This window comes from Acanthochromis polyacanthus, chromosome 18 (assembly GCF_021347895.1).
Source record: "Acanthochromis polyacanthus isolate Apoly-LR-REF ecotype Palm Island chromosome 18, KAUST_Apoly_ChrSc, whole genome shotgun sequence".
Taxonomy (NCBI): Eukaryota; Metazoa; Chordata; class Actinopteri; family Pomacentridae; genus Acanthochromis; species Acanthochromis polyacanthus.
Window position 1 is genome coordinate 21,249,433 of NC_067130.1, and position 18,964 is coordinate 21,268,396.

General features: G+C 40.8%; 1 protein-coding gene across 4 annotated transcripts in view; it reads right to left on the reverse strand.

Moving 5' to 3' along the window:
• Positions 1–13,762, reverse strand: part of LOC110955009 (metal transporter CNNM4) — a 46,334-nt gene extending 32,572 nt beyond the window's left edge. For 3 of the 4 annotated variants that reach the window (XM_022199802.2, XM_022199801.2, XM_051938758.1), the window contains exons 1-2: positions 11,669–13,761; positions 3,642–3,785 (exon numbers count right to left, since the gene is read on the reverse strand). In XM_022199802.2, coding sequence (XP_022055494.1) covers positions 3,642–3,785; positions 11,669–13,136 — 1,612 coding nt within the window. In that variant the 5' untranslated portion in view covers positions 13,137–13,761. Of the gene's footprint in view, positions 1–3,641; positions 3,786–11,668 lie in introns of all 4 variants that reach the window. The other variant, XM_022199803.2, reaches the window with a different exon arrangement.
• Between the last annotated feature and the right edge of the window lie 5,202 nt (positions 13,763–18,964).

The window sequence follows — 18,964 nt, forward strand, 5'->3', positions numbered from 1 at the left end:
CAAGGCGATGCCAAAACCCTGAAAATATGATGCTACTTGTTTTTCTGCATTTCTGTAAGCTGTGAAGGCAGTGAGATTCTGGAGATACTGAACAACAACAACATGCGCTGCCGCAGCAATCAAAACACAGCAAGTGTTGTGTATGGAGATATTTAGTGTTCAAGTCAGTGATAAAGGACAAATCACAGATGACCAAAATCCACAATTAAAAGTCGTCACAGAGCAACAGAGGAAAACAGCTCAAACTGATCTTCCTAACACCCAAGTTGTGTGCTGTGTTTGTCGTAGTAAGGGTTCACACACAACCTCAGAATGTGGTAGCTACCATCCTTACTGTTCAGCCTGTCAAACTACAACAATGTCTGTGCTATTTTTAAATATATTAATGGATTTGTCTCAAGAACCTTTACTAGTATTTATTGATGAGATTTTTAGTTATTGTGATATCCATAATAAACTTTGCAACAGCAAGTAAAGAAACAGTCCATATGCACTGAGGAATGGAATCTTGCCCTCCGATGGTCTGACCCTAAAGCATCGTTAAAGTAGAAGACACCCTGAAGAACTCCTCCCAGAAGACCTTCGGCATTGGTTAGAGCGACAAACAAAACAGGATTCTTCCAGAATGCTGGAAAGATCACGTTAATGCACCTTAACCCAACATCTGAGGAGACACTGCATGCACTAGATAGGTCAGAAATCGAAAAAGTTGATGATTTCCTATATCTTGGAGGCTACACCAACATGATATATAAACAAGAATTGGTAAAACTAGGGGAGCATTGCACTCTCTGTCAAAAATATGGGTATCTCCAAATGAAACGACAACCAAAATGTATTCAAGGTGTCAGTGGAAAGCATCTTGCTTTATGGATCTGACTCCTGGTCATTAATGAAGACATGCTCAAAAGAGTTGATGGGACTTATGCCAGAATGTTACGTTTGACACAAAACAACTCCTGGAAATCTCACCTCACCAACAAGTCGCTACATGGCTCACATCCACGCTTGTCAATCATCATTAGGCAACGTAGACTAACCCTTACTGGACATGTGGTGAGACGCAATGAAGCAGCTGGTTGTTGTTATAAAAACTTGATGCTATCAGAAGGGTTGGCAGGCCTAACATGAAACGAAGGAAGGTGCTAGAAGAAGACACTGGTCTGGACACTGGTTTTTACTTCATATCAAGCATCAAGATTTCAGGCAAACAATACTACTGGAGGGTGACATTCTTAACATGTACTACAGTCCAGTAAAGTAGTATTTTATATCATTATTATAGGGCTTTAATCTCTAATGTGTTAAAGTTGTTATTCACACTACCAGCCATTCTTTTTAACTGGAGAACATCTTTGTGCAACGGCTGCTGTTTTAAATGTTCTGTATCAAAAATGGTGCCATGACTTGAAAGGCATGAGAGCAGCATCAGTCTTCCAATCTACAAGACAATTCCTGCTTTCTGGGTCTGCATACCTCCCTGTGCAGACATCCACACACAAGCCAAACCTTCTGACCACACACTGACCGCACTGCAACCATGTGCAGGAGAAAACAACATGCTTGTTTTAGAGGAGAGGCTGGACAAGGAGATTCTCAGTCACCCACATCTTCAGAATTCATCATTAACAGAGCTGTAAATTCAGCAGTTGCTCCCTTGATGTACATGCTTTCCATCCACTGGGCCCAAACACAGTGGGAAGTTCCGAATTCTCCACAAATCCTGTGCTCTGTTGGCATCCATGTCCTCGCCACACCTCAGGAAGAATTACTCACACAGTGCTACAGTCCACTCTATATCTAACTGCTGTATAATGTACAAAAGTGCTTTCACAGCCTTCCACAACCATCCACAAGGGCTACGAGTGTTTTCTGTGTTCAAACCACATGCACATCATTCTAGCAAAAACTATTAATTGGCCTCAACTCTGAACAAGAAAAGCTTTTGAGCCAGTTTTTTAAGTCACCATTTTCTCAACTCAGCCAGTCAGTACATTTACATTCAATCATGGTGGAATTTAGTGCAGTTCCTGCAGTATTTCTGCCGGGTTCACACACAGTGGGGAAGTGATGCTGCATGTAATTCAGCCTGTTTGTAATTTCATCTCAGTGACATCAGCCTCTATGTTTACTGCTCGCTCTTGACTCACATCGAGCACCGACTTTCACAGAAATAGAAACAGTAATAGAAATCATACAAAAATAATGCTTCTTGTAACTGCAAAACTCAACCAAGAATTGTAACATTTGTAAGCTTTTTGTCTGTATCACAGCAACCCCTTGTTTTGGTCCGTACAGCGATGAAGACACTGCAAATGAGAGCGACCAACTGACACCAGTGGCAAATTACCAATATGCAAAACTAAGTGAAGAGAGTGAAAAATTTGGCCAGCTCTGGCTTTTACTTCACACAATTTCAAAGCAAACAGAGGAAAAATCTGTTTATTTTATGCATATCCAAACGTTAGTTGTTTTAGAATGAGTTAGAGAGTTTTGCTACTTTATATATATATTTTCTACTTTATATATTTCTATGCAAAGAATGTATAAACACCTATATTTGTATGTAAAACTATGTTACCAGTACAGTGACCAACAAAGTTTTTGGTTGTCACGGTTGATGAGAATTTGAACTGGGAATCACATATAAATTATACTAAAGTATAAATATCAAAAACAATTGCTGCATTATACAAAGTAAAGGATTTGTTGGACATGAAAGCTCTGTACATGTTCTGAAATTCTCTGATCGTTCCATATCTGACCTACTGTGCTGAAGTTTGGGGAAGTGCTTGTAAGACAAACATCCAGTCAGTTTTCCTTCTACAGAAAAGAGCCATGAGAATAATCAGTCAAAAAAAAATACAGAGATTCAGCAAACCCGTTATTCCTTCAGTTAAAACTGTTGAAATTAAACAACATAGTAGATTATAGTAATCTGAAAATTATGTATAAAGCTCATAAAGAAACTTGACCAGTCAATGTCCAGAAAAGACTTGCAAAAAAGAGAAACAAAGCAGAATTTAAAAGGAACAGAGATCTTCATAAAAATCAACATTTAGGACCAAATTAATGGAACGTCACATTTTTGTAAAAGGTGAAAATTTATGGAACAATCTAGACAAGAAATCAAAAGAATCTAAATGCAATTAAAACCAACATATCATTAAAATACAAAGAAATAAGCTAAGAGGATCATAGTGTTTGTTATGAGAGAAAACTCTGGGATGAGGGAGAGAGGCTGTGCAGGCCCCTCAGACATTAGTGATTCTGTTTATTGTTTATTGTTTGTTTTTACTGCTCATTGTAAACTGATTGTTGATATAAAGTTACAGATTATATACATTTATCCTTCTTTCTGCTCCCTTTCGTTCAGAATTTTTTTTTTTGCATTGTATTGAATTGTTTTTTTTGTTTTCCATCGATTAATGAATGAAATAAAAACTAACTGACAAGAACTTAAGTGGGGCACTGGAGGTCGCCGGCTGGTGCAGCTGTGTTTGCTTTGTTGGACAGAAGGCCACCATGTTGAAAAGCTGTTCTATCAGTACATCAGCGGGTTTAACACTGTGGGTGAGTGTTTTAGTGTCATGACGACATCTATATCCGTGCCTGTCAAAAACCAGTAAATGTTGACTCACTGTAGAGATCGGACTCGTCCAGGATCTCCGACTTGATGATCTCCTCGATGACGTCCTCTAAGGTGACCAATCCCAGCACCTCATAGAAAGGATCCCCCTCGCCCTCGTTGTTCACCTTCTGGACAATGGCCAGGTGGGATTTACCTGGTGAGGACACAGATTGTCGGAATGTTACAACAAGCCTTAATAGTACTGCTGAATATCTATATCACATTTTTTCCCATTTTAGACCGCAGAAATCAGCTGTCAGTAAAGTAGGGCAGCATCAAACACGAGGGGGGAGAAGAAGTTTGAGAGCTTCACTGCAGCAGCTGGCCTTCAAACGGATTTAGATCCTGCTAGATGAAACAGCCTTTTTTGTTTTAGTGTTTCCAAACAGTCATACTGCTGTTCGATCTGTCGGTGGATTTATCTCGGCTGCTGGGAGGCCAGACTGATGCCTCATAATAGCCCAGAGTAGACTAAGAGCTTTGGAGAGAGGAGAGCTAAAGAAACTGCCAGAATGAGATAAAGATGAAGACGAAGAGGAGGAGGAGGAGGAGGAGGAAGAGGAAAAGGCTGTGAGGAGTAGAGGTAGGAAAGGCATTAATCCACTCCTGGCTCTGCTCTCCAGACTCTACTCATGTGTCCATGCAGGTCCGGCTGTGTGCTAAAGCTGACAACACGACTATGGGTGTGAGCAGTGATGGCTGCCAGCGAGAGGTGAGCGAGGGAACATCATCAGGTCAACGGGAGAGAGGCTGCCAGGACAGAAACCTGTCGCAGCTCATGGACGTCAGAACAGCAGCAGCAGCAGCTATTTTTGGTCCCTGCTGCTACGTTTGAATGTGCGCAAAGTGACAACAAAGGCTGTTTGCAGGCTAAAAGAAACACTATTAGTTTGTGTGAGTTAATGAATCATCTAATCCACTAGTGACCACTTAACCCTTTGAACCCCAAAATCTGCTGGTGGGTTTGAAAGGCATGACTTTTTGCAAAAAAATAAAAAAAAAATAAAAAATCACCCAAATCACACCATTTATCAGAAGTGAGAAACGGTAAAAACAAGAAAGTTTTGAGAATTTTCATGTTTGTGACAGCATTTGAACTACATACACTATTGTTCAAAAGTTTGGGGTCACTTAGAAATAAATGTTCTTATTTTTGACAGAAATTTTTTTTGTTTTGATGAAGATAACATTAAATGAATCAGAAATCCAGTCTAGACATTGTTAATGTGGTAAATGACTATTCTAGCTGGAAATGGCTGATTTTTAATGGAATATCTCCATAGGAACATTTCCAGCAACCATCACTCCTGTGTTCTAATGCTACATTGTGTTAGCTAATGGTGTTGAAAGGCTAATTGATGATTAGAAAACCCTTGTGCAATTACATTAGCACATCAATAAAAATGTGAGTGTTCATGGAAAACATGAAGTTGCCTGGGTGACCCCAAATTTTTGAATGCTAGTGTATGTGTGGCATATCATGTACACACGTGGACAAAATTGTTGGTACCCCTCAGTTAAAGAAGGAAAAACCCACAATTCTCACTGAAATCACTTGAAACTCACAAAAGTAACAATAAATAAAAATTTATTGAAAATTAAATAATCAAAAACAGCCATTACTTTTGAATTGTTGATTAACATAATTATTTAAAAAAACAAACTAATGAAACAGGCCTGGACAAAAATGATGGTACCTCTATAAAAGATTGAAAACTATTTGACCAGAGTGACATGATTAACTCAGGTGTGTCATTTAATTGACATCACAGGTGTTTCCAAACTCATAATCAGTCAGTCTGCCTATTTAAAGGGAGACAAGTAGTCACCCTGCTGTTTGGTGAAAAGGTGTGTACCACACTGAACATGGACAACAGAAAGCGAAGGAGAGAATTGTCCCAGGACATCCGAAAAAAAATGATAGACAAACATCTTAAAGGTAAAGGCTATAAGACCATCTCTAAACAGCTTGAAGTTCCTGTGACAACAGTGGCTCATATTATTCAGAAGTTCAAGACCCACGGGACAGTAGCCAACCTCCCTGGACATGGCCGCAAGAGGAAAATTGATGACAAATTGAAGAGACGGATCGTTGGAATTGTATCCAAAGAGCCCAGAGCAACCTCCAAAGAAATTAAAGGTGAACTCCAAGGCCAAGGTACATCAGTGTCAGATCGCACCATTCGTCGTTGTTTGAGCCAAAGTGGACTTCATGGGAGACGACCAAGGAGGACACCACTGCTGAAAAAAACTCATGAAAAAACGAGACTGGAATTTGCAAAAATGCATGTTGACAAGCCACAAAGCTTCTGGGAGAATGTCCTTTGGACAGATGAGACCAAACTGGAGCTTTTTGGTAAGGCACATCAACTCTATGTTCGTAGACTCAAAAACCAAGCATACGAAGAAAAGAACACTGTCCCTACGGTGAAACCTGGAGGAGGCTCAGTAATGTTTTGGGGCTGCTTTGCTGCATCTGGCACAGGGTGTCTTGAAAGTGTGCAAGGTACGATGAAATCTGAAGACTATCAAGGCATTCTGGAGAGAAATGTGCTGCCTAGTGTCAGAAAGCTTGGTCTCAGTCGCAGGTCATGGGTCTTCCAACAGGACAACGATCCAAAACACACAGCCAAAAACACCCAAGAATGGCTGAGAGAAAAGCGTTGGACTATTCTAAAGTGGCCTTCTATGAGCCCAGATCTGAATCCCATTGAACATATGTGGAAGGAGCTGAAACATGCCATTTGGAGAAGACACCCATCAAACCTGAGACAACTGGAGCTGTTTGCTCATGAGGAGTGGGCCAAAATACCTGTTGACAGCTGCAGAACGCTCATTGACAAATACAGAAATCGTTTAATTGCAGTCATTGCCTCAAAAGGTTGTGCAACAAAATATTAAGTTATGGGTACCATCATTTTTGTCCAGCCCTATTTCATTAGTTTGTTTTTTTAAATAATTATGTTAATCAACAATTCAAAAGTGATGGCTGATTTTGATTATTTAATTTTCAATAAATTTTTATTTATTGTTACTTTTGTGAGTTTCAAGTGATTTCAGTGAGAATTGTGGGTTTTTCCTTCTTTAACTGAGGGGTACCAACAATTTTGTCCACGTGTGTAGGTAGGAAAATTAACCAAATACAGGTAAAAATCTGTTATTTCACCAAAATCACATTATTCTGCGTGACTCATTTAAAAATTCACCAAAAAATTTACCATTTGCACTGAATAGATCCTGTAAAAAAAAACAATAATAATAATAAATATAATTTTGCACTCCTCTGCAAGAACACAAAACCATGCCGCAACCGACAGCCATGTGAGAATAAATCAGAGAGTTCTCAGGTGAGCTGCAGGCTGTGTTTACACATAGCAGAGATCAGATGAGCATAGAAAGTGTAAAGACAAAATTTGAGCAATTCTATACAAAGTTTAAGTGGTTTTGTACCCACAGTTAAATGACAAAAATTGTGAGTGTTTTCAGGTGAACTGCAGGCAGTGTTTCCACAAAACAGAGCCCAAGAGAGACAGAGAAAAATAAAAAATAGTGGATCAAATGTGATAAATGGCTATTCTAGCTGGAAACGGCTGATTTTTAACAGAATATCTACATAGGGGTACAGAGGAACATTTCCAGCAACCATCACTGCTGTGTTCTAATGCTACATTGTGTTAGCTAATGGCGTTGAAAGGCTAATTGATGATTAGAAAGCCTTGTGCAGTTCTGTTAGCACATGACTAAGAGGGAAATTATGTGGGTGACCCCAAACATTTGAACAGCAGAGTAGGCAGCATGGCTCAGAAACAGCATGCAGAGGAGCAAGTTGATGAAAGACACATTCAGCATGGTGAAACATGTTTATAGAGTTGATGTGGGAAAATATTTACAGTGGATGTGAACATGTCAAGATTTAAATGTCTATAGTTTGTGGATTTTTTACAGTGCTGGTAGCATCTGTGCACAGTTGAAAAATGTTGGACATATTGATTCCAGACGTTTTAGTTTAAAAAGATCAAAGAATCCAATGTGTGTTCCAATTTTTTGTGATTTAGGTCATACTGTTTCATACTGCACAGAAAATATTTCTGAGCTCTCTCTACTTCAAGTCATGGTTGTGCTGTTTCCATAGAGGTGCAGGACTTTATATTACAGTGATAAATGAGGCCACAGTGAGGAAAAACGAGACAGAGGGTTACATGTAAATAAAGTCCTGCAGAGAGGTGAAGGTGGACAACAACTTCCAGCAAGAAAACTGTATGGATCCAGTTAGTTCCCCAAAGTGAAACTATTCATCTAAATTCTCCTCCTGTATGAGTCATTCTGCTCCATAACAGCAGACCGTGAGCTGCACTGTCACAACCAAATGCAGTGCACAGTCCCAGCAGTGTTGTAGCCAGCGGTGCTGGACATGCTGACTCGTGCTTCAAAAAGCAAACATCATCATCATCATCAGGAGTCCCTCCCGTTCTCCCCTCTGCAGGGAGGTCAGAGGTCACGGTCAGCCAGTCTGCAGCAGAGCTTTAGTGACTAACTGCAAAAATAAATCATCAAAATGTTGATCTGTCTGAAGACAAATTATTATTTTTCCGACTCAAACACTGAAATCTGTGAAGCTGTTCTGAGGCATCCGAGTCCAGATTTTCTGCTGATGAGGCTCCACTTTATTCAGCATTATGTGTGCAGGGCTGACGCTTGCATTCTATAAAAAGCCACAGCTGCAGGTGACAGCTGAAACTCCACTTATTCACTGGCAGTTTTTTGGTTAAAGTTAGTGGATAAAGTGATCTTCATGTCTGCATAAGACAGCTTTAAAAATCTGAGCCATGTGCATGTTCAGGACATCTGGAAAACCCTCATCTGATACTATACTGTTGTGATATTAGCGTGGCATTATTAAAACAAGAAACTGAGAAAACAAGAATAGTTGAATTTTCAACTTTCCAGCAGTCCTTAAACTAACAATGTGTGACATTTAGTTCAGTCAGGAAAATGTACCAGCCCTAAGCTTTGTTATATTATGATGAAATTATGATATTTCATCAAAATCTATTTATTCTGCATGCCTCCTTCAACAAAATTAATCAAAACCCAAATGTTTGCACAAAACTGACCATGTAAAAAACAAAACAAGCTTCAGTGTTGCTTGCCTCAAGCCATGAAAAGCAATTATTGATCCAGCTGGGCTCATATGGACCCTGAACGCCTCTCATCTGGTAAAGAAAGTCCAGCAAAGACTTCATTTCTTCAGGAGGCTCAAACAGGCTGGACTCCATGCTCAGCTGCTGACAAACCACCATAGAGAGCATCTTTTGGCTCGGTATGGTGGTGTGGTATGGCAGCTGCACAGTGCAGGACAGGAAAGACTTGGCCAGGGTGGTAAAGACAGCTCAGGGGACTGTGGGATGCCTTGTGCCAAACCTGGACTCTGTTTATGCTGGTCGCCTCCAGAGAAAGGCTGGCAGCATTGATGCAGTACAGATCTGTAAGAACTTGAACCACCAGATTGAGGGTAAACTCTGTACAGCGTCACACACTTCACTTTAAAACTTTGAGACTAAACAGAGCTGAAACTGCACTTTAATCAGTCTGCTGCAAACATATTGTCTTATTTTTACTGCATTTTAACAGGGATTTTATTGGCATAAAAATGTAATATCGGTCAATATCGGGGTTTTTTTTGCCTATGAAGAAAACTGATAAAAAACTGATAAAAATAATGCCTGGATTAAAGAGGAAGGGAGAGACAAAGAGTGTGAACTGTTTGAGACCATTTAAAAAAGGCATAAATAAGGGATTTTTTCCATAGCTTAGATTGAAGTAGTTTTCTTATTTTGCACAGACAATGTTTACATTTGGAAAGCCTTGTTCCATCTGAGAATGCATCCAATGGGGCATCACAATAAAATGAGGCATTATGTGTTAATTCCATGACAGGGTATATGTAATGTTACCTAAAATTAGTTAAATGGCCCACATATATCGGTATCAGTTGATATCGGAAATTGAGAGTTGGACAATATCGGCATACAAAAAAGTCACTATCGGACCTAATTTTTAATCCACTGTATGTTTTACTGTCCACATCTTTTATTGTTGACTTTTAAACCAGTATTGCCAAAAAAGAAATTCGTTATGTGACTGGTGAAAACTAATTGCATAATGACAATAAAGATTCTTGACCTTGACCTTGAGCTGGGACCTAGAGTCGCATGACAAAGGTTTCAAGTGAACTGCAGGCTGTGCTCGCATTCAGCAAAGAGGAGGCTGGTATAAAAGCACATTAAAAATGTAAACACCACTATTTGGACAAGTGCTGGGTTGTTCTGGACAATTTTTCTGTTACTTTGGACATATTTTGTGTCATTCTACAGCGTCCTTGTCTGCATAAAACAGCTTTATAGATCTGTGTTTAAGCAGCGTGCATGTTTGTGACTCTGATATCATCATTGCCACAATAAGCTGCAGCTCTGACACTGTTGTGATATTAGGCTGGCTTTCAAGGTGTGGATGTCATGCAGAGATTTCCTCCACTAATCCTGTGCGCCTGAATGTGCAGATTTTCATCCCATCAGCTGATTTCAGTGATTAGTTGCCGCTCTCTGACTGCAGGTGATCAGCAGTGAACTCCAGATGCTTGACGGGGAGGAAAAACACGCAGCCAGATTATTACCGATGTGGCCAATGAATACAATATGATGGAGCGCAGCGGCTCGAGGACATCAAGCTGCACATCCACATGTGCTTTAGGATATTTTTAACTTCAAATCATTGTGACAGTGACATTTTTCCCCAGTCATAATTCTATTAATCATTTTGCTCCCATCACACTGAACTCTTTTCTTACTGCAATCTAAAGTCCTGCAGCTCTATGGAAACAACACAACCATGACTAGAAGGAGAGAGAACTCTTTGGTGCAGTAAGATACACATAGAATGCTATATATCATAAAAAAGTAAAAGCAGAAATCCTTTGAAAAATGTATCTGACAAAAACTGAAAAGACTTGAAATGAGCATGCCTCTTATTTTATGTTGCTGAAAAGTTTCAATTCCGATGATTTTATATGTTGCTGCAGTTGCTGCCTCTTATAAATTTGTAAAGTTGGCACTTTTTTAAAGATAGCATGCCTTGGAAACCCACTGGGAGGTTTTGGGGTTCAGTAATTCCATGACAGAGCTGCTGTGTTTTACATGTTTCACTGCTCTGAACAAATAAAGACTGCTGAAGTTTTTTCAGTCCTATATTTGAAAATGATCTATAGTCTTGCGTTTTTGCAAAAATATGTTTTGCAGTATTACTACCAAGCAGCAGAGAAGGCTGTTAATCACTGTAAATCAGTACTGCAGTGTGCACCCCCATTTAAATGTCAAATTATTTGCAGATTTCAGAATCTTAAATAAGAAGATTTGCAGCTTTACTTTGTCATATATCACTGTAAACTCAATTTTTGTCCTGTTTTCAAGAAGACTTCTAAGGATGTCGCCTTCAAATCCGCAACTTTGAATGTCTTATCAAAACTTGAAATAAAAGAAAATAATCATTAGGTGCAGCACTGATTTTGACCTCAGACTGAGAGATGTGGATATAGAATAAAAATGATTAACTGAGCAACAGAAATCTGGAGATATTTTGGTAAATGATCAAACTGTCTTGGTCATTTTTCCAACAAAAGTGGTGACAGGATGTCTCCAACAAGACATTTGCAGCTTTAGGGCTGCTTTATAGATGAACCAAATACCAAATTATGTGCAGATGAGATGCCACTTTGTGTCAGTCAGTCATTTAAAGATAAACTTCACTGATCCCTTACTGAGGAAATACAATTTCAGCTCTAAACCCAGGTTCCTCAGTCAGAGACTAAAGTCGGGGATGCAGCTAATGATTGTTTTCATGTGTTTCACAAGAATGAACTGAGTCTGTGTTCTCTCTGTTTGTGCTGAAAAATAGACTGGGATGTTCCACTCATCAATACCCTGATCGATACAAACAGAGGGGAGGGGGCGCGCTGAGCTGATGGCTGCACGTTTTACGCACCTTTCTTGAACTCCTCCAGCATGGCGTCCAGCTTCGTGTCATGGAACACGAAGTGCACCGGGTGGTTGTAGAACTTGGTGATGGTCTTCAGCGTGGTGCAGTCGTCCGGGTCCACGAATGCCAGGTCCTTCACGTACAGGATGTCCACGATGTTGGAGCGCTCGTCGTCGTACACCGGGATCCTGGTGTATCCGCTCTCCATGATCTCAGACATGGTGTTGAAGTCCAGCACCGCGTCCGCCTGGATCATGAAGCAGTTGGCCAGCGGGGTCATCACGTCCTCCACGGTCTTGGTCCGCAGCTCCAGCGCGCCCTGGATCATGTTGAGCTCCTCTTTGTCCAGGTCGTTGTAGGGCTCCGTCACTTTGAGCATCTCCACCAGCTTCTCCCGGTTGTACACGGTGCCGATCTCCTGACCCAGCAGCACGTCCAGCAGCTTGCTGACAGGGAAAGACAGCGGGAAGGTGAGCAACATGAAGAACTTAGTGACCATGATTGTGTTGGCTCCCACGGCCAATCCGTGGCGGGAGCACAGCGCCTGCGGGACGATCTCCCCGAAGATGACGATGCCGATGGTGGAGGCCACCACGGCGCCCAGCCCCGAGCCGATCAGGTCGTCCAGCAGGATGGTGAGGGTGGTGTTGACCAGCACGTTCCCCAGGAGCAGGGAGCACAGCAAGTAGTTCCCCTTGCTGCGGATCGGCTCGATCTTTCGTGCGTATTTCTTCTCCTTGTCGGTGCCGCAGCTCTGCACGATGCGCAGCTCCATGGGGTCCAGCGCCATGAGCCCCAGGTTGAGGCCACTAAACATACCGGAGAGCACCAGCAGGCAGGAGATGAGGATCACCTGCAGCCACATGGGCAGTAGCGACTTCTTCTCCTCCAGCACCAGCAGCCTGCCATCGCTGTCCCCCAGCAGCACCCAGCGGTCCCCGGCCGCGCTGAGGGTGCACACCGCGTACTCCTTCTGCAGCTCGCTCTTGCGCAGCGGCTTAATGTGCAGGCTGAGCAGCCCCGACGTGCCCCGCTGGCTCACGTTCATGAAGGTCCCGACGGTGATGTCCTTCGTGAAATCAGCACAAGTCCTGTCCGGCGCGTCCATCATGCCGCTGCCGCCCCTGACCGCTGCCGCCTCTTCCTCATCCTCCTCCTCGTCCCCGCCGCCGTCTGTCAGCTCCGTGAAGCGGATCTGCGTCCAGGCGCCCGAGTGGAGCTGCAGCCCGTAGAACCGGAGCTGCACGGAGCTCTCCTCGGTCACCTGGATGACACCGTCGTCATTGGTGCTGGCCGGCTTGTCGCTTCTCTCCAGCCGCATGCCGAGCACCTGGCTGCCGCCGCCGCTGCCCCTGCCGCCGGACCCCGCCGCCGCCGCCGTTGCCGCTGTCTCTGTGCGGCCGCCGACGGCGCTCCACAGGCAGATGATGACGGTGAGAATGTAACCCTGCTGCCCGCTCCATTCTGTCGCCATGTTGTTTCTCTGCTCGGCGACCTGGGAGCTGACGTCATTTACTCATGTCCGAGCGGCTCCGCCCCCCCGCACCCCTCCGCCGCGCACACCCCCCGGTAACACCGCCTACCGGGCAGCGGCAGGTAGGGCTAGTAAACAAACACACCCTCCTGCAGGACACCTGACAGCAGCTCAGCGGGATGCGACGTTTCTGCAGCAGCGAGGCTCCGAAGTAAACAACCCTCACCACCCTCAGCACACTGTAACCTTCAGAGAACCTTCAAAGAACACTCAGGTCACGTTCGCTGAAAGCTTGGCAAGCAGTAACATTCAGGGAACCTCTGGGTAACGTTCCTTGATGGTATATTATTTGCTGATTCCCTCAACACACGAGCAGTAACATTTAGAGAACGTTCTCTGGAGGTTCTCTGAAGGTTTGCTAGATGCCCCCTTATTATTTAGTCATTCCCTCACTTTCCCCAACAAACAGCAACGTTCTCGTAAGGTTCCCTGGAGGTTCCTACTATCTGGATCCCTCATATTATGTAGTCTGTGGACTGGAGCTGCTGCTGCCAGCGGTTTCTCATCCAATTGTATCCGGAGCCAGCTGCTGTTATGTAAAGGCACATGGCATCTGTGCACCCCCACCTCCCTCATCCTCCCCCATCCTCCTCATCCTGCACCAGCCCGCATCCTGCTGGCACCGAGCCCGGCCCGGGCTGCAGGATGCTGAGGTATTTTCTCCACAGACAGAGTCCCTGCTGCCCGGATTTACTCCGTCTGAATAACAGGAATAATGAGCTAAAGCTTCCTGTCTGTTCAGGAGGAGTATTGTTACTTTAATTACATTAATCTATGGAAAATAGTTTCATGTTTGAAATGTTTAAGCTTCACTTCACTTCATTAAAATGCCGATTTTTTTTCTGGTAATGGCACCTGAGAGCAGATTTTATTGTTTATTAGCCGTCTGTTTTTATGATTAGCCCCTAATATTCCCTGATCAGCTGTTATGTAATACAGCCAATAGTATTTGATGTCTTCTCTCACAGTGACACCTGGTGGTCACACCTGTTCTGTAAACCACATTCTCCACCTGACAGCTTAAGTCAGTCAACAAACGGAGACATGGAGGACATTGTATGTTGTATGTTCCACCCATCAAATTTCAATAATTCATGTGCAAAATATTAAAACCTGCAGTTGTCGTTATGTAGATGCACTTGTCCTGAGACCAAATCTAAAAATAAAAAAACAAGAGAAAAATATGTTTGAAAATACTTTTTAAAATACCAAATAAGTTTGGAATTTTCCCTAAAATGCAATTTTTCTCTTGTCACAACATGATGCTCCCACCACCATGTTTCACTGTAGGGATTGTATTGGGCAGGTGATGAGCAGTGCCTGGTTTTCTCCACAGATACTGTTTAGAATTAACACCAAAAAGTTCAATCTTGGTCTTATCAGACCAGAGAATCTTATTTCTTATAGTCTGGGAGTCCTTCATGTGTTTTTTTTTTTTGGCGAACTCTATGCGGGCTTTCATGTGTCTTGCACTGAGGAGAGGCTTCCGTCGGGCCACTCTGTCATAAAGCCCCGACTGGTGGAAGGCAGCAGTGATAGTTGACTTTGTGGAACTTTCTCCTATCTCCCGACTGCATCTCTGACGCTCAGCCACAGTGATCTTTGGGTTCTTCTTTACCTCTCTCACCAAGGCTCCTCTCCCACGATTGCTCAGTTTGGCTGGACGGCCAGGTCGAGGAAGAGTTGTGGTCGTCCCAAACTTCTTCCATTTGAGGATTATGGAGGCCAGTGTGCTCTGAGGAACCTTGAGTGCTGCAGAAATTCTTTTGTAACCTTGGCCAGATCTGTGCCTTGCCACAATTCTGTCTCTGAGCTCCTTGGGCAGTTCCTTCCACCTCATGATTCTCATTGTGAGCTGTAAGGTCTTATATAGACAGGTGTGTGCCTTTCCTAATCAAATCCAATCAGTTTAATTAAACACAGCTGGACTCCAATAAAGAAGCAGAACCATCTCGAGGAGGATCAGAAGAAATGGACAGCATGTGAGTTAAATATGAATGTCGCTGCAAAGGGTCTGAATACTTATGACCATGTGATATTTCAGTTTTTCTTTTTTAATAAATTTTCAAAAATTTCTACATTTCTGTTTTTTTGATTTTGGCAAATGGCTGCAATGACACAGAGAGTGAAAAATTTCAAGGGGTCTGAATACTTTCCGTACCCACTGTATTCCTATGTTGGCAATAATATTTGAAGGTTAGAAACTAGCATTTCTAGGCTAATGATTAGCTTTCTTAGGCTAATAACGAGCACCTCTTGGCTAAGTTACTAATCATAGACTGTATATATAATCTGTGGTACTAATATTCTGGAATTCACTTCCACCACCCATCAGGAACTCAGACTCACTTTTGACCTTCAAAACCCTTCTAAAAACCCACTTGTTTGATCTGGCTTTTGCTTAATTTTTTTCCCCCTTAATCTGTCTGTCTATCTCTGTCTTGTAAAGCGTCTTTGAGTGACCTAAAAAGCACTATATATTAATTTGATGTATTATTATTATTATTATTATTATTATTATTGATAATAATAATAATAACAATAACAATAATAATATTTCTGATGAGGTTCTTTGAGCTGTACAAAACAAAGAGTGATGTAAGTGTTCAAATGTTGTTCTTTTGTGCCTCACTCATTTCCCACAAACATGAGACTTGCATGAGTTCCTGAACTGATCCAATGAAATGTTCAGATGTGCCATGAAGAAATTATTAATTGGAAATGTATTTGTCAGGGTATGGAATAGTGGTTTCTAACTCTGGGGTGGGGATTCTTTTGTGCCTCAAAATTTAAGTTTTTTTTGAATCCATAAAGTTAAAATGGAAGTATGAAAACTTGTGAGATGGATGCATTGATTGTGATGAAGCATTTTTTTGTTTCTTAAAGATGTAATATGTTAATCTGATGTGGTTGCAAAAGTATATGCAACATTTGTGGTGTTTTTTTGTTTTTTTTTAGACAGTTTCATCATGCTGCTGCGCATCATTCTGAGTGAAGATGGCATTAGAAGGGTTACCCCTGAGACCATTGATGACTTCTATTCTCTTATAAAGACCAAACTTAGATTGGATGGAGACCTTGTGACCTTGACTTTGATAACAACTTTGCAATTTAAGTAGCATTTCAGAGCTTCCTGCAGATAAAAGATGAAAGTGTTGTTGATTTGGCTGCGGTGGTGTGCTGCTTTCAGTTTTTTGGTGAATACCAGGTGAGCACATGTGAAGCCACTCGTTCTCTTCAAGGGCAGTATTGATCATATTGATACTTTTTTTTGTTGTTGACACTGTCGGCAGGATGTCAAGTCATGACTGCTGACAAGACGTACACCAAAAAATGTGACATTGATTAGATGTTAGTTGGTAGTTGTCATGTGTCTCTTAAAAACTAACTTTCCCTAGTTATCTATAGGTTACTGTAACATTTTTTTTGTTGAATCAGTTTCAACTGATCTTTTTAATTAGGTTTTGCTAAACACAATTTGGAATGATTAGGTCTTTTTTTTTTCGAAATTTTGACAAAGATTTTGTCATTTAAACAACTAGAAATGGACTTGAATAAATGTACAAATTTAAACTGAATGTACTACGACAAAGTTAACACAATATACCCCTTCAGTTATGTTGAAATACGTATTTAACTTCAGTAAATTTATTAACTTAATTCAAACAAACAAACCGGTTTCAGTAATCTGGATTACATTCACCAGTTCAAATAACTACCGTAAACAGTTGAATCAGTTCACAAATCTAAAAACAAAATGAAAACAAAACTTGATAGAACTAACTTTTAAATTGGCCTAAAATGGATTTGCATGTTCAAACAATTACCCTAAAGAGTTCAATAAATTAGCAAATCCAAATTAAACTCACACAAATGGTTGACACAAGAGATACAGCACCCTCCATAATTATTGGCACCCCTGTTAAGATGTGGTGAAAGCCTTAAACTGAATTCAATTTTTATTGCAGAATCATACTCTCTCACTGAAAATTTAAGAAAAATGTATTATAGGAGAAGATTAGGTGCTGTTTTGTTGGCAAAAGATGCTTGTACAAAGTATTAACATCAGGGGTGCTAATAATTGTGGCACACATTATTTGATGTAAAAGAATTATTTCTTAATGTGTGATTTTTTTTCCCCCACTGAATAAATGCACTTTAATTAAAGGTTGGATTTTCCTCTTTTTTCATTGTGGTCCTATATTTTTTAGAAAAAAATGAATTTATTAGAAGCTAAAGAACACATCTTAACCAGGGGTGCCAATAATTATGGAGGGCACTGTATTTAATCAAGATAACAAAATAAGTTTGTTGACTTAAATCACAATTTTTAGGCAGCTCTTTCACTCATAATTTTAAGTTAAAACAACGTGTTACATTTTACAAAAATAATATCAATATATTGATGAATATGTAGCAGAAAATTGTAAAAGAGAAGTTTTAGTTTTCAAAGGTTTTGAGGCCCAAATGTCCTCCAATTCTGGAATGACCCACAAACACACAAGAAATAAAAGAAAACAGCAGTCAGTCATAGAACATGTCCGATAAAAATGGAAAACAGACACGTGCAGGACATGTAAAAAGGGGCAAGACAAACCCACATTCTTGTGCCCTTTTGTGGTCATGTTGCATGTTCTTGTGGTTTTTTTTATTGTTATCTTTTGCTTGTCAGTTTGTAACTGTGTGTGGTCATTATGTGTTTCATTTCCATCCTTCTGTGTTGTTTGTCAAACTTGTATTGTGGTCATCTTTTGTCTGTTGTGATCATTTTCTGTCTGCTTGTACACAGATGCACCTGAGGGATAGTGTATATAATGCACACACAACACACAAAACAACATTTTATGAATACACAATTTCTGTCTTTATTATATACTTACTATCAGACAAACTAAAGGTAACAGAAGTTTACATAAATTAATACAAAAAAGATAATTGTTTCATTTACAACAAAACTTCATGATGATGTTTTTATGGTTTGTAGGGCACATCAAAGATAATTATCAACATCCTTCATTTCAAAACAATATAGAGTTATAAAATGAAATAAGAAATTATATTATCATTCAGTTTGATAATGAGAGACTACAAGAATACAAGAATCAAGCAGATCTCCAATTGATAAACAACCTCAGTAAGTCCTCACAGAGTCGTTCTTTAGCTTCTCACAGTAAAGATTAAAGTACAAAAACATGGCAATGGCTCTTAAAATGTTCCTTCAACATTAAATGATGAACTTGTAGAGTTAAATGTGGTTCTGGTTTGAAATGCTGCTGAAACAAAGTCTTTCTGTGAACCTTAGTGGTCCCTGCTTGCAATGAAAACTGAGGCTGGATTAACATCAGGAGGATGAAAGAAACCAGGTTCTAGTGTTTGTGGTAATTTGAACAAATGCTCACTTGATTGGTAACACTGTACTGAGGCCTTGGGCTACGTGTTCCAACATAGCAAACAGTCTTTTCTGTGTTGAAAAGTGAATGTAGTGTCATAAATGAAAGTTCTGTTTCAAATTATGCTACCGTTCAAAAGTTTGGGATCACCCAGACAATTTCATGTTTTCAGGGAAAATTCACACTTTTATTCATGTAATCATCAATCAGCTTTTCAACACCATTAGCTAACGCAATGTAGCATTAGAACACAGGAGTGATAGTTGCTGGAAATGTTCCTCTGTACCCCTATGTAGATATTCCATTAAAAATCATCCATTTTCCAGCTAGAGTAGTCATTTACCACATTAACAATGTCTTGACTGGATTTCTGGTTCA